The sequence below is a fragment of the Aotus nancymaae genome, unplaced genomic scaffold (assembly GCF_030222135.1).
Source record: "Aotus nancymaae isolate 86718 unplaced genomic scaffold, 86718_ANA_hifiasm-v0.15.2.pri h1tg000040l, whole genome shotgun sequence".
Taxonomy (NCBI): domain Eukaryota; kingdom Metazoa; phylum Chordata; class Mammalia; order Primates; family Aotidae; genus Aotus; species Aotus nancymaae.
The window spans coordinates 105,425,806-105,444,923 of NW_026988454.1; the positions used below are offsets into that span (position 1 = coordinate 105,425,806).

Below are 19,118 nucleotides of genomic sequence, written 5' to 3' on the forward strand. Positions count from 1 at the left end.
ATATACATTTTTATCTTTAATATACTTAATGCAGTCAGAATTATGACAACTTTTATAATTGTCTGTCCACATTCCAGATGTTCCCTATTAGGACCTTTATTCAGCTATAAATAGTGGCTCTGGATAAAAATAAAGTTGGAAAAAACAATTCCTGGCCGGGGGGAGTAGGCTTCCCCTACTGGAAAGGCAAAAATATGGAAACTTAAATAGCTTTTTTCCTTTTTTTTTTGAGACGGAGTCTCACTCTGTTGCCTAGGCTGGAGTGCAGTGGCACAATCTCGGCTCACTGACACCTCCGGCTCCTGGGTTCAAGTGATTCGCCTGCCTCAGCCTCCCGAATAGACAAGACTATAGGTGCCCACTACAATGCCTGGCTAATTTTTGTATTTTTAGTATAAACAGGGTTTTACTATGTTGTCTAGACTGGTCTTGAACTCCTGCCCTTGTGATCCCCTCGCCTCAGCCTCCAAAAGTGCTGGGGTTGCAGGTATGAGCCACTGCGCCCAGCCAGCCTTTTTCTCAAATAGTACAGATAACATTGCTTTAAAATTATAATACTAAGTATTCAAATTTATGCAAACTGGCCCAACTCTAAAGATCCATAAAGAATGGAATAATTATACATTAAGTACTTAAATACTTCTAATTTAAAAACTGAATTATAAAAGCTTAGTATTGTATTTTGAAATAGACTAAGTCCTTTAATGCTACTGAGAAGTAGAATCTCACTCTCTATAATTAAAGAAAACAGTGATTCCTCTTTCTTTTCCCTAGCTATACTCTCTTCAAGGATCTCAGCACTCTCCAAAGCCCATTTATAGAAAAGCACCATACCAAATATAGCCCAATACTACAGCAGCTGTTCAAGCAATAGATTCCATACTTTATTTTCACATTGCCTCAGAGACCAAGCAAAAAACTGAACCTATCACACAAAAAAGAGTGTATCTACAGATCTTAACTATAGGCTTAAGCTTATCAGCCATCAAAAAGCCAGGACTGAAAGGTAGAGAAAACACTAATCTTGAAAGTACCATAAAGACACAGCTAAATAATTCATTTGTTTCCACTTGCCCTGCTAAGGGAAATACATAAACAGATGCTCAATTCAATATAATGCATTACAATATTCTGACAATCTAGAGGCCAGATATTAACCTTGAAGGGGCATATTACTGGTCCAACTACCATTCTATACAGGACTTGAAAGTGTCAGACTCATGAGATAATTTTTAGAAGAGATCTTAGAGATGATAAAGTCTTCTAGTTCTAGCCCATTTTCCTATTCACCTAGGATCTTTCCCAAAAGTACAGATGCCCTAGAAGAATCTCTGGAGATGATGAGGTGTAAGCATCTAGGTATCTGTTTAAAGGTCCCAGAATATTCTGTTGCAGTAAAGATGACAGCACTGAGCTAGTCATTAACTTCTTCCACTGAGAACGGAATGTACATGAAGAGGGATTCTTGTGCCTGAGCCTCCTGAGTAGCTGGGACTACAGGCGCCCGCCACCACGGCTGGCTAATTTTTGTTATTTTAGGCCACTATGTTGGCCAGGGTAGTCTCGAACTCCTGACCTTGTGATCCACCTGCATCAGCCTCCCAAAGTGCTGGGATTATAGGCTTGTGCCACCGTGCCCAGCCAATGAAGAGGGATTTTTAAAAACTATAAGCTTTCAATAAACACCCCAAGAGGTAAAACCATCTACCATATTTTCTATGAATCTTTTACCAAAGTAGGTCTGGAATGCTGTATAATTTTTTTGTTTAACTTAGTAACAGTCAGATTTGGAATCCAAGTTCTAGGCTTCCCTTCTGTGTTCATTATGTAAATATTTATAGCACATCTATCAAAATCCAACCAACATTTATTGAGCATCTCTATGCTGAGCATTCTTTTAAGGAATTGACACTAAAAAAGGATTAGTAAGATTTGGTCTCTGTCTCCAAGAAGTATATAGCCTGGGGGAAGAGATGGACATATAAACAGATCAATCCAACATAATAAATACTGTATTAGTGAAATGAATAAAGTACTGAGATCACAGATGGCTGAGCAACCAAACTTATATGGAATAAATCTAGACAGGCTTGTCACATAACTGGACATGATATACCATAACCATATTAACTCAGCAATCCCTAATACTGTATTATTTGTTGGCCATGTATGAATCCCACAGGCAAGTAAGAAGAAAACAAAAAGAGGTTTTAGAGGGCAGGATGGGAATGTGAGAAGCACAAGCAGGCTGATAAGGAGAAAATATAGTTTCAGGGGGCAGCCATTGTGTCAGGTATCAAATGGAATGAACTGCTAAATATCAATAAATATACATTATTAGAATTATTTTATAAGTGGCAATTTGATTCTATTCAAAGGAAAGCCCTTGAAAAGTAACTTTGGAATCCAAGATACCTAGGTTCAACAAAGTTAAGCATTGCATGCAAAGATATTTCTGATGACTTTTTGCAAGTAAACTATGTTGGATTAAATCCACAGCTAAGGTGTCTGTAGATATCCTAACCCTTTAAAGGCTCAGTAGATATTCTTCAAGACAAGATAGAAAAGTTGTCATGGCGGGACTCTCCTATTGGCTCTTGAAAATTCCACCAAATTATCTGATGGAGGAAGTAATGTTCCACAGTAACTCTTCAAGGAATCTCAGGTCTGCAAGAGTTAGTAATGAAGAAGCTATCCAATGCTTTGACGGAGTCTCCTATGAGGATGCTTCCTTATTAAATATCCAGATAGCCTGTGCTGATGAATAAATAAGTAAACATTAATCTTCTAGATCTCACTTTAAATACCATTTCCTTAGAGAAGCTTTTTCTGACCTCAAATAATCTGTTATATACCCTCCCATGGACATATGTACTACTTCAAGCAGTAACTATTAAATATATAAATGAATATATGAGTAATTCTAATGAGCTCAGGTATGACCTCTATTGCTTATAACTCAAATATATTTGTGCCAAAGAAGAAAGACAGTGGGCAAAGTAGGCCATTATAAACTAGGCCATTATGAGGTGATATTAGTATCACTAAAACAAAATCTCAGTATCTTATATGCTTATTAGCAACAGAATAAAACAGACGTACTTTCTGCCTTAAGGCTTTGGGGAAGCTAGGTAACCTTAGTGTAAGTTTTAAAGAATACCTGGCATTTTTAGCCACTGGTCCACACACAGTCTTGCTGCTTCTGTATCAGAATGTCCTCGAATAAATTCCAATTCTTGTAACCCATGAGCATGCTGAAAATCAATTTTTTCCTGAAGACATTAAGAAGAAACTCAATTAAAATTACTACTGTTTTCCTCGAGAAAAGAATTTTTTTACACATCAGTGATCAAAAATACTGACAACTCTTTATCCCCAGAACTCCACATCAAGAAATTTATGCCAAAGAAACATATCAAAATAAAAATGCATGCTCTAAGATGTGTATACCAATGTTACTGCACAAAATTCACTGCAACCTAAATCCCTAACAATAGGATATTGTTTAAGTAAATTATGGTATATACATTTGATGGAAGTCATTAAAAACATTAACTAAAATTTTTCAAAGGTGTGGGATATACTTTTCAAATCAAGCAGGTCATCAAATTGTATTAAACAAATGAAGCAAAATATAAACAAGAATAATTTCAATCCATATGCAACTATGGAAAAAAAGCCTGAAAACAGATGATTTAAAAGTTATTAAGGCTCCCTCTGGTAATTTCCATGTAAGAGATTATTTTCGTTTTTCAACTTTTATTTTTTCAAATTTTCCATATTGAATCTGAAACATACAGAAGGAGCCTAATAAATATTTGTTCACTGAGTAATACTAATAACATAACTCATTAGCACCTAATATGTGCCAGTATAAAGTATTTGTTGCCATCTAGACTAAGGGTTGGCGAACTTTTCCACAAAGAGCTAGTTAATATTTTATCATGTATTTGCAGGCCAGAGAGTCTTTACTGCCTCTACTCAACTCTGCCATTGTAGCAAGAGAGCAGCCACAGACAACATATAAACAAGTAAGTGTAGCAGTGTTCCAATAAATCTTTATTTATAGCAGGCAGCAGGCCAATGACAATGCTGAATAGATGCTCTGTATCGCTAAAAGCCTAAATCTTTCTAGTATGTTATCCATAAAACTATCTGTATATTCTCTAATCATAATGTATATTAAAATTAATACTTCCTGGCCACTAACCATGTGTAAGACAGTTTAAAAAATATTTTAGGTATTATTGTTCCCATTTTATGATGAAAAACCTGAGGTCAAATAAATTTCCCAAGGATATATAACAATGTCAGAATTCAAACTCGGAGGCAGTCTGATTCTTGAATTCATGCGCTAATGAGTATAATCATACCGCCCCTCAAAAAGATTTACATGTACTTCAAAAGAAATAAGAGTCAGAAACACTGGATTTGTAAGATATAAACCATAATAATGTATGGCCTAGTTAGCAATGTAACAGGGTTTTCTACAGGAAGGATAAGTGGGGGGAAGGTATGGATCAATATTTTAATCCGAAGAAAATCTACATAACATTGTTCAAAGTATAGTCATGGAATACTACTCATGAATATTAATATGCATTACATACATTTTTTAAATTCTCTATAATCAAATTAAGTAAGTATAGAAACACTGTTTTTTTTGTTTTTTTTTTGTTTTATTTTATTTTATTTTTTAAAGATGGGGTTTCACCATATTGGTCAGGCTGGTCTCGAACTCCTGACCTCAGGTGATCCGCCCACCTCAGCTTCCCAAAGTGCTTGGATTACAGGCGTGAGCCACTGCGCCCAGCTTGAAACACTGGTTTTAACAAAATTTAAAAGGTTACTTTCATGTAGGACTACTGAAGCCCTAAAGTGCTAATGTGAACTGTATTTTTCATACATAGAGTATGCAGTATTCCAACTTCATAAATCACCAAATACTTTTTCAAAGTGTATCCTACAGGATCACTATACTGAATAACATGCATTAAGAAACAAATAATAATAAAATCAAAGTTAGCCTATCCAAATATAGCAATAGCCCCTGATATCCTAAGACACCTTATGTATTAAATTGGACTGTTTATCAAAGTTCCTTATAAGAATCCATTATAATAAAACCCTTCTATTAAAGTAATATAATTGAGATTAAATATTACTACATACCAACTACTAGCATACTTATTTTAACAATTTCCAATAATTAAAATCCAACCTTTTTTTTTTTTTTCCAGTTCTCTGGCCTTTCTTACAACAGAATTTGAACTCTATGAACATGCATAGTTAATGCTCCAAAAACACTTACTGAAATTATCCTAAAATTAGCCACCCTTTTTCTCTATCACAAGCAACTTTCAAAAACTTTAGGGTTACAGCCCTTCTTGCAAGTCGTCTTAACTTGTAGAATATCAATACACAAAGCTGGCAGCTAGTCAAATGGCACAGAATGTGATCTCTGAAAGTTAAGTATCAAGTGAAGATTTTGTTTTTGTTTTTGTTCTTTCTTTCTGAGACAGAGTCTCACTCTGTCGCTCAGGCTGGAGTGCAGTAGCACAATCTTGGCTCACTGCAACTTGTGCCTCTTGGGCTCAAGCAATTCTCCTCCCTCAGCCTCCTAAGTATTTGGGACTGCAGGCATGTGCTACCATGCCTGGCTAATTTTTTTAATTTTTAGTAGAGATGGTGTTTCACCACACTGGCCAAGCTGGTCTCCAACTCCTGACCTCAGGTGATCTTGTCTACCTCGTCCTCCCAAAGTGCTGGGATTACAGGCGTAAGACACCACGCCTGGCCTCCAGTGAAGATTTTCCTTTCTTTCCTTGAAACCTCTCTATCACAAAAGATAACTTACTGTAATAATGAAGACACCAACAATTCACAAAGGCCTACAACAGTTGAAAAACATTTTCTATGGTATCTATTTTTAGCCAGAATTATCATTCACTGGAATTCTTCAAAAATTATTTCTATTTCAGTTTCATTATCTTTCTTTCTGGGTGGCTTTTTTTGTTGTTTTTTGTCACCCAGTTTAAAAAAATAAGTAATCCATAAAGGGAATCAAGTAAGAAAAGCTAAATTATGGCTAGACAGCAAGTCATCTTTTTCCTTAAAGAATAAAATCTAGACAAATTTATTCTTTACAACTGGTTAAACAAAAAATTTAAAATTTCAAAAAAAAATATTTTCAATGTAAAGTATTACATCAGTGGAGGCTGCAGCTACCCTTGAGAAAAAACTTAGTTGTCATAATGACTATACAAGATTCTGGGCTTATCACAAAAACTATTATCTATGGAGCCATTAAGACTGCCTGGGAAAAGAAGCTAGTATCACTCAGGAAATCTGAGGGAAAGTAAGACAGTTTGCAAATGATTCCTTTGTCAAAGAGATTTGACCCATTTAAAAAACCAAACAATCTGTTTATAATTCTGGGTGGGGGGAAACTTCCTTAAAACTGAATAGTATTTCTGCCAGGATAAAAATAATATTGTATGTAGTGTACGTGTGTGTGTGTGTGTGTGTGTGTGTGTGTGTGTGTATGCAATAAGCATTTTAAACATACAATTAGAATAATAGTCTGATATTACATCATAAAGTAAAAGCCCCCAAACTAGCTTATTTCTAAATTTAAAGACCATTTTAGACCAGATTAGGAAATATCAGACAAGACGCTACAGAAATACACAAATTACTTTATAATAACCAATGGAATAAGGAATCAAAAACATGCATGCTAAAATTTAAAAATCATAGTGCTTATTCTGATCTGGGAGATCATCTCTGAACTGTCTATTCACAGAATAAAACCCTAAGTCTAAAACTAAGTGATCTGCTGAAATCTAAATAGCTGCTGGCCAGAGACATGATTTAAATTTCCATTTTTTTACTTTAAGTATGGAGTTGTTTTACCCAATGTATCAACATTCTACTACTAAAGACATTTGTCAGTACTGAGGGAATTCTTTAAGTAATTTCATTTGGGGCCTTCTAAAGCAAATCAAGGAAAAAATTTACATTATACAAGATTCTAAAATGGTTTCATTTACCACATAGCAGCTCTTCTACAAACCTGCTTCAAATTTTTTCCTTTTAGTAATGGATTTAATTTGGAAAGATAAGCTAAAGTTTGAGAAAGCAGTATGGCTTCATCTGGGAGAAAATAATCTTTCAACAGCTGATATCTATAAAAGCCCTGATAAACCCTTTTTCACTCTTATGATAAAACAACCAGAAACCTGTTAATTGCTCATCTGCTTTGAGAAATCCATGATTTTTAATGATCAAAAATGAAGTCCACTCAGTTAATTCTATTTTTTCCTCTTTTCCTATATACAGATTGGATAAGAATCCAACAAACTAAAAACAGATGTAAAAAGCTATTATGAATTACTACTAAATTCATGAGCTATCTGGCGTACATGCTGAGCTTTGATTAAACCATACCTTTTTTGATTAAAGGTTTCTCTTTACCAACTTTATTATAAATAATTCTTTAATTTAATAAAATACTAGTTAAAATAGCCACATACTCTGAATGCTCTATTCTTCTCTTCTTTCTGCTGTTTCTCCACTTCAACATGGCGGGCTAGACGAGCCAGAGTTAAAGCAACTTTATCCTTCTGATGATCAATATGGTCTTTACGTTTAACATTCTTCTGTAAGGGAAAAATAATTTTCATTCCTTAATTAACAAAATTAGCATTTCGATAACATACATTCATCAAACAGCTACTATACTAAAGAACTATTTACTTGAGTTAAATTTGTAAGAACCTATTTTGTGTATTGTGTTTTATGTGGTGTTTGGTAGGTCTGTCAATTATCCACCAGGATCTTTGGTTTTGAAGCAGTTACACAAACGAGCTTCTAGGACATTTATCATCTTTATTCCCTTAAAAGTTGAAGAATAAACTCTTAGATCTGTCAGAGAAGTAGGGTCATCAGGCAAAGTGCTAACCCCCAAAATTGGAGAGAGAGAGGTAAATAAAGAACATCAACTTACTAAAGCAGAAACCTTCTAGCAGCAACCTCCATAGGAAACTAAACTAATGGATGCTTGGTAAGGACAAGCCTGAGAATTAAAAACTCCAGGGGCCCTCACATATGATTCCATATTAATAGATGCAGAAAAAGCATTTAACAAAATCCAGCCCCCATTCATGATAAAAACTCTCAGAAAAGTAAGAATAAAGGGAACTTTCTCTACTGTATAAAGACCATCTACAAAAAACCTACAGCTAACAACACACTTGATGAGAAACAAAGTCTTCATGCTAAGATAACGAACAAGGCAAGGATATCCCCTCTTGCCGCTCCCAGCATTGTACTAGAATTCCTAGCTAATGAAGTAAGATGAGAAAAAGAAATAAAAGGCATACAAATTGGGAAGGAAGAAATAAAACTCTTTGTTTGCATCCACGTAGAAAATCCAATATAATTAACGAAACCATTCCTGCAACTAATAAGCAATTATAGCAAGGTTGCAGGATACAAGGTTAATGTCAATTGATTTCCTATATATCAGCCATGAACAAGTGGAATTTGAAGTTAAAAAACTACCACTTACCTTGTTACTCCCCACCAAATGAAATACTTAGGTATAAATATAACAAAATATGTATATCTGTATGCAGAAAACCACAAAACTGATGAAAGAACTCAAAAAACTTTATTTTAATTTTGTATTCAAGGGTACACTGTATGGTGCTGAAGTCTGGACTTCTACTGATCCTATTACCCAAAGAGTGAACACAGTATCCAACAGGAAGTTTTTCAGGCCTTGTCCCTTCACCTTCTCTCTCTCCTTTTGGAGTCCCAGTGTTTACTGTTCCCAACTTACTCTCCAAGTGAACCCAAGATTTAGGTCCCACTTATAAATGAGAACATGTGATACTCGTTCTTCTGTTTCTGCATAAGTTTGCTTAGGGTAGCAGCTTCCAGCTGCATCCATGTTGCTGCACCTTTGCAGAATTTCATTCTTTATTACGGCTGTGTAATATTCTGCGTTGTACACATACCACATTTTCTTTATCCAACCAGTGATAATGGGCACACAGGTAGATTCCATGTCTTTGCTACTGTGAATAGTGCTGCTATGAACATACAAGTACATGTGTGTCTTTCTGGTGGAATGATTTCTTACTTATTTTTGAGACAGGTTCTCACTTCAACACTCAGCCTGAAGTGCAGTGGCACAGTCACAACTCACTGTAGGCTTGACCTACGAGGCTCAAGGAATCCTCCCATCTCAGCCTCCTGAGTAGCTGGGACTACAGGTGCACACCACCACACCTGGGTAACTTAATTTGTAGAGATGAAAGCTTGGTATGTTGCTTAAACTGGTCTCAAACTCCTAGGCCCAAGCGATCCTCCTGCCTCAGTTTCTCAAAATGCTGAGATTACAGGTGTGAGCCATTATGCCTAGCATTTTCCTTTGGATACACACCCAGTAATGGGACTGCTGGGTGGAATCGTAGTTCTATTTTTGTTTTTCTGAGAAATCTCTGAACTGCTTTCCACAGGAGATGAACTAATTTGCATTTCCACCAACAATGTATCAATGTTTCCTTTTCTCTACAACCTTGCCAGCAGCTACTTTTTCACTTTTTAGAAACAGTCATTTTGACTCTATTGAGATGGTATCTCATTGTGGTTTTGATTTTCATCTCTCTGATGATTAGTCATGTTGAGCATTTTTTCATGTTTGTTGGTTGTTCCTATGTTGTCTCTTTTGAGAAGTGTTTGTGCATGGCCTTGGCCCACTTTTTAATACTGTTTGGTTTTTGTTGTTGTTGATTCATTTAAGTTCCTTACAGATTCTGGGTATTAGTCCTTTGTCAGGCACATGCTTTGCAAATATTTTCTCCCATTCTGTAGGTTGTCTGATAGCTCTGTTGATGATTTCCTTAGCTATGCAGAAGCTCTTTCATTTAATTAAGTCCTATTTTTCTATTTTTGGTTTTGTTCTATTTGCTTTTGGGGTCTGTATCATAAACTCTTTGCCTAGGCCAAAGTCTGGAAGAGGATAGTTTCCTTAGCTGTGCAGAAGTTCTTTCATTTAATTAAGTCCCATTTTTCTATTTTTGATTTTGTTCTATTTGCTTTTGGGGTCTGCATCATAAACTCTTTGCCTAGGCCAACGTCTAGAAGAGTATTTCCTAGGTTTTCTTCTAGAATTTTTATAGTTTCAGCTCTTACATTTAAGTATTTAATCCTCTTGAGTTAATTTTTATACATGGTGAGAGGTACAATTTTACACTTCTGCATGTGGTTAGCCAGTTTCCCAGCATCATTTATTGAATAGAGTATCCTTTCTCAATTGTTTATTTTTGTCGAGTTTGTTGAAGATGAGTTGCTGAGTTGGTTGTGCCTGTGCCACTTTATTCCTGGGTTCCCTAATTTATTCTCTTGGCCTGTGTGCCTATTTTTATATTGGTGCCATGCTGTTTTGGTTACTGTAGCCCTGTAGTATAATTTGACATTAGGTAATGTGATGTCTCTGGCTTTGTTCTTTTTACTTAGGAATGTCTTAACTATTCAGGCTTTTTGGTTACATATAACTTTTAGAATAGTTTTTTTCTACTTCTGGGAAAAACAACATTGGTAGTTTGATATGAACAGTGTTAAACCTATAGGATGCTTTGGGCAGAATGGCCATTTTAATGATATTGGGTCTTCCCACCCATAGGCATAGAATTTTTTTCCATTTGTTTGTCATTTATGATTTCTTTCAGCAGTGGTTTTGTAGTTTTCCTCATAGAGATCTTCCACACCTTGGTTAGACGTATTGCTAGGTATTCAATTTTTTTGTGTGGCTATTGTAAATGGGGTTGTAGTCTCCATTTGGTTTTCAGTTTGACTGCTAATTGGTACATAGAAATGATACTGACTTTTTTAGTTGATTTTGTATCAAAGAACTTCTCAAGAAGTAGAGAGATACTTCATGTTCATGGACAGGAGACTCACTATTGTCAAGATGTCAATTCTCCTAACTTGATCTATACATTCAATGCAATCACAATCAAAATACTAACAGATTTTGTGGATAACAACAAACACATTCTGAAGTATAAATGGTAAGGCAAAAAATTCCTATTAGCCAACTCAGTACTGAAGGAGAGCAAAGTCATAGGACTGACACAATCTGACTTCAAAACTTACTATAAAGCTATAGTAATCAAGACTGTGCGGTACTGTCAAAAGAAGGAACAGTCCAGAAACAGACCCACATAAATAAAGCCAACTGCTCAATTTTGTGGTGAACTTAAAACTACTCTTTTAAAAAAGTCTATTTTAAGAAAAGAAAAAGAATAGATCTTCTCTGGGCTTTTTTTTTTTTTTGGATGGAGTCTTGCTTTGTCGCCCAGGCTGGAGTGCAGTGGCACGATCTTGGCTCACTGCAACCTCCATCTCCTGAGTTCACATGATTCTCCTGCCTCAGCCTCTGAGTAGCTGAGATTACAGGTACATGCCACCACCCACCTAATTTTTGTATTGTTAGTAGAGATGGGGTTTCTCCATGTTGGTCAGACTGGTCTCAAACTCCTGACCTCAGGTGATCCACCCGCTTCAGCCTCCCAAAGTGCTGGGATTACAAGCGTGAGCCACTATGCCCGGCCCTCCCTGTTTTTTTCTACCATGATGATTGGTTACAAATAAAACATCACTCTTTGGCCAAATCAGTCACATATGTACAACCCAATTTTTATCTAAAGTGTGATAGTGGTGCATCAGCTAAGTCAAATAGCAGGTATGACTTCTAGAAGTAGACAGAAGTTATACTGAAGTAAGCATATATAAAAAGGCCAAATTGGTATTTTCAGTATGAGGCTACACCTTTGCAGTAGGGAATGTTTATAGGACCACTTTGGGGTACAAGTAACCCCAGCTCACTTTCTGACTACTTGGACAGCGAGCATACAGTCTTGTACCCAAGTAGTAGGTGACATTCTACTAACTTCAAAATATCTTTTTACAAGTTACAGGGCAATACAAGTCCTTAGAAACAGCAGTCACATGAAGTTATTTTTTCTAAACTTTGACCCCTTAGTACAAGCAAATCTGTCTTAAAAGCAAATTAATGGTCAAGCATAGTGGCTCACATTTGTACTCCCAGCACTTTGGGAGCTAAGGCAGGATTGCTTGAGCCCAGGAGTTGGAGACCAGCCTGGCTAACAATGCAAGACCTCATCTCTACAAAAAAAGTAAAAGCTTAGCTGGGTATGGTGGCATATGTCTGTAGTCTCAGCTACTTGAGCTCAGGAGTTCGAGGCTGCAATGAGCTATGATCCGGCTGGCACTCCATCCTGGGTGACAACAAAGTGAGACCCTGTCTTCTAAAAAAAAAGAGGGGGAGGGAAGGGCACATTAAATTTACTCCTTGCAAAAACAACAAAATGTAGGTACTACCTTGAGAAGGAAATTTAGTGTAGATCATAAATACAAATTTTAAAGATGTTAGTAAAATTTTTAAATGGGCATAGGGTGTAACTTTCTTGACAGAGATAATACTTTTTAGGTTTTAAACTTTAACAAAAGTCATGCTTGAAAGTCCTGGTAAACTAAGGTCACATTAACAAACAGGCAAAGTGGACAAGGTATAAACAAATTACTGTTTACCTACCAAAAACAAAAACAAACAAACAAACAAAAGTGACTGTAATGACAATTCTCCTACAAGGTTAAAAGAAGGGTTGACATTCCTAAAAAGAAAGTATATGTTATGCCTAAATTTGTCTGGAGACTAGAAGCTGCAGAAAACTCATCAAGCTATTTCAACTTGCTACCCTTACACCAAACAAAATTATTTCCTACCGAAACATTAAGTCACTTATGCAGCCATGTGGGTGTGAGGATAGGAAATCAAGGGATTTTTCTGGTCCCTCTGTAAATCCTGTGTCACAACAACAACGTGAATATTCTAGGGACAGGAAGAAGGCCATGTTTTGGATAAATTTAGGTAATCTAACTCAGGAAGAACTACCCTTGAATTGATGTTTCTACTATTATTTTATTTTCTCCTAGGCCATAATAAAACAACCATTTAAAATTACTTTTGAAGTTACAGTCATTCAGGAAATTGCATAATATTTATTCTTCTTCATGTTTACTTTAAAGCAGACTTAATGATTCTGATGCAATACTTTTCATTGAACTTTCCATATACTCTTGATGCAAAGGTCAATGAAAATTAAATTCAGAAACATGGCAATTACATATCCAGGAGAAAAAAATTTCAGTAATCCACTAGTCACATAAGTATATTCTGAAAACTTTACTCCCTTCGAATTATACTCACGTGCTATCAAAACGCACTCACAACACTAGGAAGATAAGTTGTTTAGCCATTTAAACATTCATTTGGATCTCTTCAACTTTACTCTAAAATTAATCTGTAGCCTTACCATCACCTTCTGGAGGTCAAGTAAAATCTGTCGTTATTCACTACAATTATTTTTCTTATATAGCTATTAGTAGCCTATATAGTTTATTTAACTACTAGTTGAGCTTCCCTAATCCAAAAATCTGAAAAATTACTCCAAAATCCAAAACTTTTTGAGTACCTGTATGAAGCTCAAAGGGAACATTCCTTGGAGCATTTCAGACTTCAGATTTTCATATCGGCAACGTTCAACCAATAGCTATAATGTAAATATTCCAAAATCCAAAAATATCTAAAACCCGAACACTTCTGATCCCAAGCATTTCGGATAAAGGACACTCATCTCGTATACGGTTATGTCTCAATGAATTGCCTCTGTTATTCCCTGCTAATTCTGCCGACCTGTTTATTCTCTTTCATAACACTGAAGGGCTGAAAAAACCCACAAGCCCTAATGCTGAAAACAAAGACATCTTAGAATTGACTCTGCGCTGTCTTCTTCCATCTGACGAGAAAATTTCTCCTTTTTTTTTTTTTTCCTTCTTTAGACCAGGGTCCTCTGGCTGGACTCAAATCCTGGGCTCAAGCAATCCTCCCACCTGATCCTAGAGAGTAGCTGGGATTATAGGTACAAACAACCATGCCCACTTCTATTTTATTCTTAAAAAGGAAGAAAAAAAGGAACTCTGGCTACCAACATTGAAAGCAGATTTGGAAGAAATCTGCTAGGAATAGAGGAAAAGGAATGGTAGTAGAGAAAGCTAGGGCTTCAACTCTGAAATCTTTGCCAATTTTCAAGCTAGCACTTTAAAACTGAGAAAACAGATACATTAAAGAAAGATGTTTTAAACAGGGAAAAGATTAGGTATATGAGGCAGACTCTATTAGTCATAAAATTTTTCCCTTTTTTTTTTTTTTGAGATGGAGTCTCGCTCTGTCACCCAGGCTAGAGTGCGGTGGTGTGATCTCAGCTGACTACAACCTTTGTCTTCCAGATTTAAGCAATTCTCCTGCCTCAGTCTCCCGAGTAGCTGGGATTACAAGTGTGCACCACCACATCCAGCTAATTTTTGTGTTTTTAGTGGAGATGGGGTTTCGCCATGTTGGCCAGGCTGGTCTCAAACTCTGATCTCAAGTGATCCACCAGCCTCAGCCTTCCAAAGTGCTGGGATTACAGGCATCAGCCACAGTGCCCAGCCCATACAATATTTTTCCACTACAAATCTTGGGTTTAGGGGTAAAGGTTGCTGGTTAAAGGGGCCACTCAATTCTTAGCACCGAGAATTTCTACCATTCCCCTAATGCCATGATGCTGAAGTGTAATTTAATGTGAAATTATAAAATTCCAGAATTGCTTTTCTTAGGCTGCATTTGTCATCTCCCATAAAGCCTGTAACTTGAGTTATCACTTAGGTCTTTGGAGCTTTTCTAAGAAAGGTCAAGCTTTGCCAGGCATGGTGGCTCATGCCTGTAATCCCAGCACTTTGGGAGGCTGAAGTGGGTGGATCACGAGGTCAGGAGTTTGAGACCAGTCTGGCCAATATGGCACAACCATGTTGGCTTCTACTAAAATCTACTAAAAATACAAAAATTAGCTTGGGCGTGGTGGTGTGCGCCTGCATTCCCAGCTATTCAGGAGGATGAGGCAGAATAGCTTGAATCCAGGAGGCAAAGGTTGCAGAGAGCTGAAATCACACCACTGCACTTCAGCCTGGGCAATACACAGAGACTCCGTCTCAAAAACAACAACAAAAAGAAAGGTCAGGCTTTCAGACATGACTTGAATTCACTTCTCAAGCTAGAATTCAATTGGCTCTGAATCCATGGCAAAAATAATGGGCCTTTAAGTTTCACCGTGAGTAATAGCAGCTATCCTCCTTGAAGAACTTCCTATGGTCACCTGGACTAATGTCTTTAAATAAAACACCTAATATTAAAGAGTCCATACCGACAGTGAATAAGTTATCAATGCTAGCCAATCAATGTTGGGAAGAAGCATAGGAAAGCCTTAGGAAAAATATTGGGGAAATTGGGGGTCCTCTGTTTGCCAATACTTTAGATCAATCTTAGCATCAGCAGTTTTCTTCCACACCCAGAGCTGCACAGAATTAAGGAGAATGTAAAGCCAGAAGCAGCTCAGACAGATTCTGGTACAGTCATTATGAAATTCTTACATTCTTGAATATACTTGTTTACATTTTTATCTAAAATTTTAGGTAAAACATTCACAGAACAAATTTCGGTTGTACTAGAAATGATAGCCATATTCAGGATACTGGTTACACCTGAGGACACATGTCCATGAAAGTCAAGCATATACAAGTAAAGCAACAATTTTAGGGAACAACAATGTTTATCTTTTATGTGTATCCAGGTAGAGTTACAGCAGAAAGTCCAAGTCTAGAAATGACAACCTGACACAAAACCCCATCATCAATGAAATGATCATGTTAAACTTTACATTTCAATATCTCTTCCCTATTAGTACTTCTATATATACGCTATATATCGGGGGGGTGTGTGTGTGTGTGTGTGTGTATACATATATATGTATATATATATACACTAATTGATAGATCTATTAGATAGATTAGATAATTTTTTTCTGACAGGATCTCACTTTGTCACTCAGGCTAGAGAGCAATGGTGTGACCATAGCTCACTACAGCCTCAACCTCCTGGGCTCACTTAAGTGATCCTCCCACTTCTGCCTCCTGAGTAGCTGGGCCTACAGGCATGTAGCAACACGCCCAGCTAGCCTTTTTTATTCCCGCCCCCCAGGTAAAGACAGAGTCTTGCAGTATTCCCAAGCTGTTGAACTCCTGGCCTCAAGTGATCCTCCCACCAAGGCCTCCCAAAGTGCTAGGATTATAGGCATGAGCCACTGTGACAAGCAACACACTTATTTTTTAAGTAAAAATGATCCTGTAAGTATATATAAGTAAAATCTAGAAGGCTATGTAAACCAAAATGTTAAATAGTGGTTATTTCTGTCTAGACGGTTTTTTCCTTTTCTATATCTATTCTCTAATTTTTCTACAATCAGCATATGTAATAAAATTGTTAACAAATTTTAATTATTAATGAAAAAGACTATATAAAGACAAAAATGTTAAGAATCTCAATCTTTCGTTTGGGAATATAATGGATGTGGTTTAAATCACTAATTTTACCTTATAAAAATATGTTTAATATCCATCCTACACAAATAGAAGGAACATAATCTATTAGTAAATTGTATGTAACTTCTCAGATTTTTGTCCCTAGATGTATAATGACTGAGTTACCTTATTTTCCAAACCCAAGAGAAACATATTAATCAAGAATTAAGGAAAGTCACTTTCAGTTCAACAAGCTTAATGGCTATTAGGAAAATATTTTTACACAAATTTCAAGCCAAATACCATTATCATTTTAAAGCAAAAAACATTTAGCTAAAACACAAACTTGTATTATTTTTCTTTACTTACGTATATGGTTTAAAAGCATGTTTGATTTTGTATTTTAAAATGTATTTAAACTACTGACGAAAGTACACTTAGTCAAATTAAAAGTTGAAACTTAAAAATACATGCTTATTCAGCTCACTTAGACCTGACCTTCCTCTATTCTTGTTTGTAATGTAAACATAGAAAATAGGATTCTTAGTTTTTCCAGTCAGAAAGATAAGTTCTCTCAGTTGAGTTTAACTAATTTGCTCAAGAGGAAGCTAATCAAACACCAAAATAAATTTTTAGTAGAACCTAAATTTCTACTTGAGGAACTTCAGATGAATGCACGTGACTTCACAGGCAAACTTTCTTTTAAAATTTATCTACGAATGCCTATTTCTTGAACAATTCACTCTCGATCCTGAAGATGTCATACGGTTTAGGGAACTCAATGCCAGGCAAAACTGACTCTGAACTATTTATTAAAAACCTTTCTTAAAAGACCCATGAATATATTTTTTGCAAATAGTAAATTCAGGCAGATCTTTCACTTTATTCTTCATATATCACTCACCATAAAGCTGAGCCTCTGAGTAACTTCTGTGATAACTACCTAAATCAAATGTTTGCAAAGATCAAATCAAAGGAAATGCAGAATTAATGGAGTGATTTTGCTTTTGTAAAGCAATTTCTAGAGCACAATATTAAAAAGCAGGACTAGGTAAAGAAAATACAGTACATATATACCATGGACTACTATATGGCCAAAAAAGAATGAGATCATGCCCTCTGCTGGAACACGGATGGAGCTGGAGGGCTTAGTGAAGTAACACAGGAACAGAAAACCAAATATGCACGTTCTCACTTATAAGTGGGAGCTAAATAATGAGAACCAATGAGCACAAATAGGGGAACAGCAGACACTGGGCCTACTTGAGGGAGGAGGGCGGGAGGAGGGAGGAGACCAGAAAAACAATAACTATCGGTTACCATGCTTAGTACCTAGGTGACAAAATAATCTGTACCCCAAACCCACGAGACACAAGTGTACCTATAAAACCAAACAAATCTGTACATGTATTCCTGAACCCAAAATAAAGGCTTAAAAGAAAAGAAAAAAGAACAAAAAGCAGGGCTTCATAGAACAAATTATTTTACAATGGTTCTTAGCATTGTACTACTTTGCAGCTTAATGCTAAACAAATGACTTATATTTGTAAATCATGACTACTAATTTCTAAAAAGCACTTTAGTTCTTGATGAACCAAAAAGCTTCCAGTTTATATTTTCTACAAAATTATTTTAATGGAAAATGAATATATTATCAATATTAAATCACTAGACCTCTCTGTGAAATGAATAATTTTGCTGCATCTACACACAGAGGGTGATATAACCTAGGAAGAAAGCACTCTACAAGAACACTTACTACCCTGTGAAGTGACCACAACAACCCAGTTTCCTATCTGACTCACCATAGGCATACTCTAGCTACTGAAAAAGCCAGTAATAAGAAAAGATGCAATTTGTAGGAGGGAGGAAGGTAAAGAATAAGGTGAGGGGATATACACAAAACAATCCAAGGCAGAGGTTTATTTATGGTCATAATATCTTCCTGAACATCAGCTGGCCCAGATTATACAGAGGAGCACTAACTGGAGACTATTTCTTTCATAATCTCTACCTTCTGTGTAATGGACTCCAAGTTCAAAGAAAACTCAAAGGAACAACCAGCTGCAAAAGAATTAACTTTGCACATCATCAAAGTATCTGACTAGTGCATTTGGTTTGAACAGAATTCCTGCAACAGATGGATTACTTCACAGACACTCAATTTCAAATTCTGCTTATGACGACTGCCAATCCTAAAACTTCAATCCATAGTTTGGTCTGAGGTTTGCACTCCGCAAAAGTTCTGTTTACCAGAAGCCCCTTCTACTCAACTTATAATTCAAACCATATCCCAAGTAACACTTTGAAAAGCAATGGTTTTTCCTCAAGAATTTTATATCCAAATACAGATAAAGCAGAAGAGATAAACACAGCAAAACTGTGCAATATTTATTTACTATCTCCAGCAGCAAAGCTTTAGAACCAGGAAACCAACTTTTAACAAAGCAATCTCCTTCCCACCCCAACTACTTGTTTACAAAGTACACAGATCTTCTTTATATGAACAAATCTTAAAACATACGTATAGATATACCCCATTCTGTAAAGTACCTTACTCAGTTAAGAAGGCTACTCCCACCAAACCCGTTAAATAAGATTTTCCTGTATTATCTTTTGAGTAAATTGCC

The 19,118-nt window shown here is 36.2% G+C and overlaps 1 protein-coding gene across 7 annotated transcripts in view; it reads right to left on the reverse strand.

The window, feature by feature from the left end:
• The window catches only part of ZNF451 (zinc finger protein 451), a 114,224-nt gene that overhangs the window by 39,971 nt on the left and 55,135 nt on the right, over window positions 1-19,118 (reverse strand). For all 7 annotated transcript variants that reach the window (XM_064360944.1, XM_064360943.1, XM_064360942.1 and 4 more), the window contains 2 exons: window positions 7,536-7,661; window positions 3,161-3,272 (listed from right to left, as the gene is read on the reverse strand). In XM_064360944.1, the coding sequence (XP_064217014.1) occupies window positions 3,161-3,272; window positions 7,536-7,661 (238 nt within the window). The remainder of the gene's footprint in view (window positions 1-3,160; window positions 3,273-7,535; window positions 7,662-19,118) is intronic.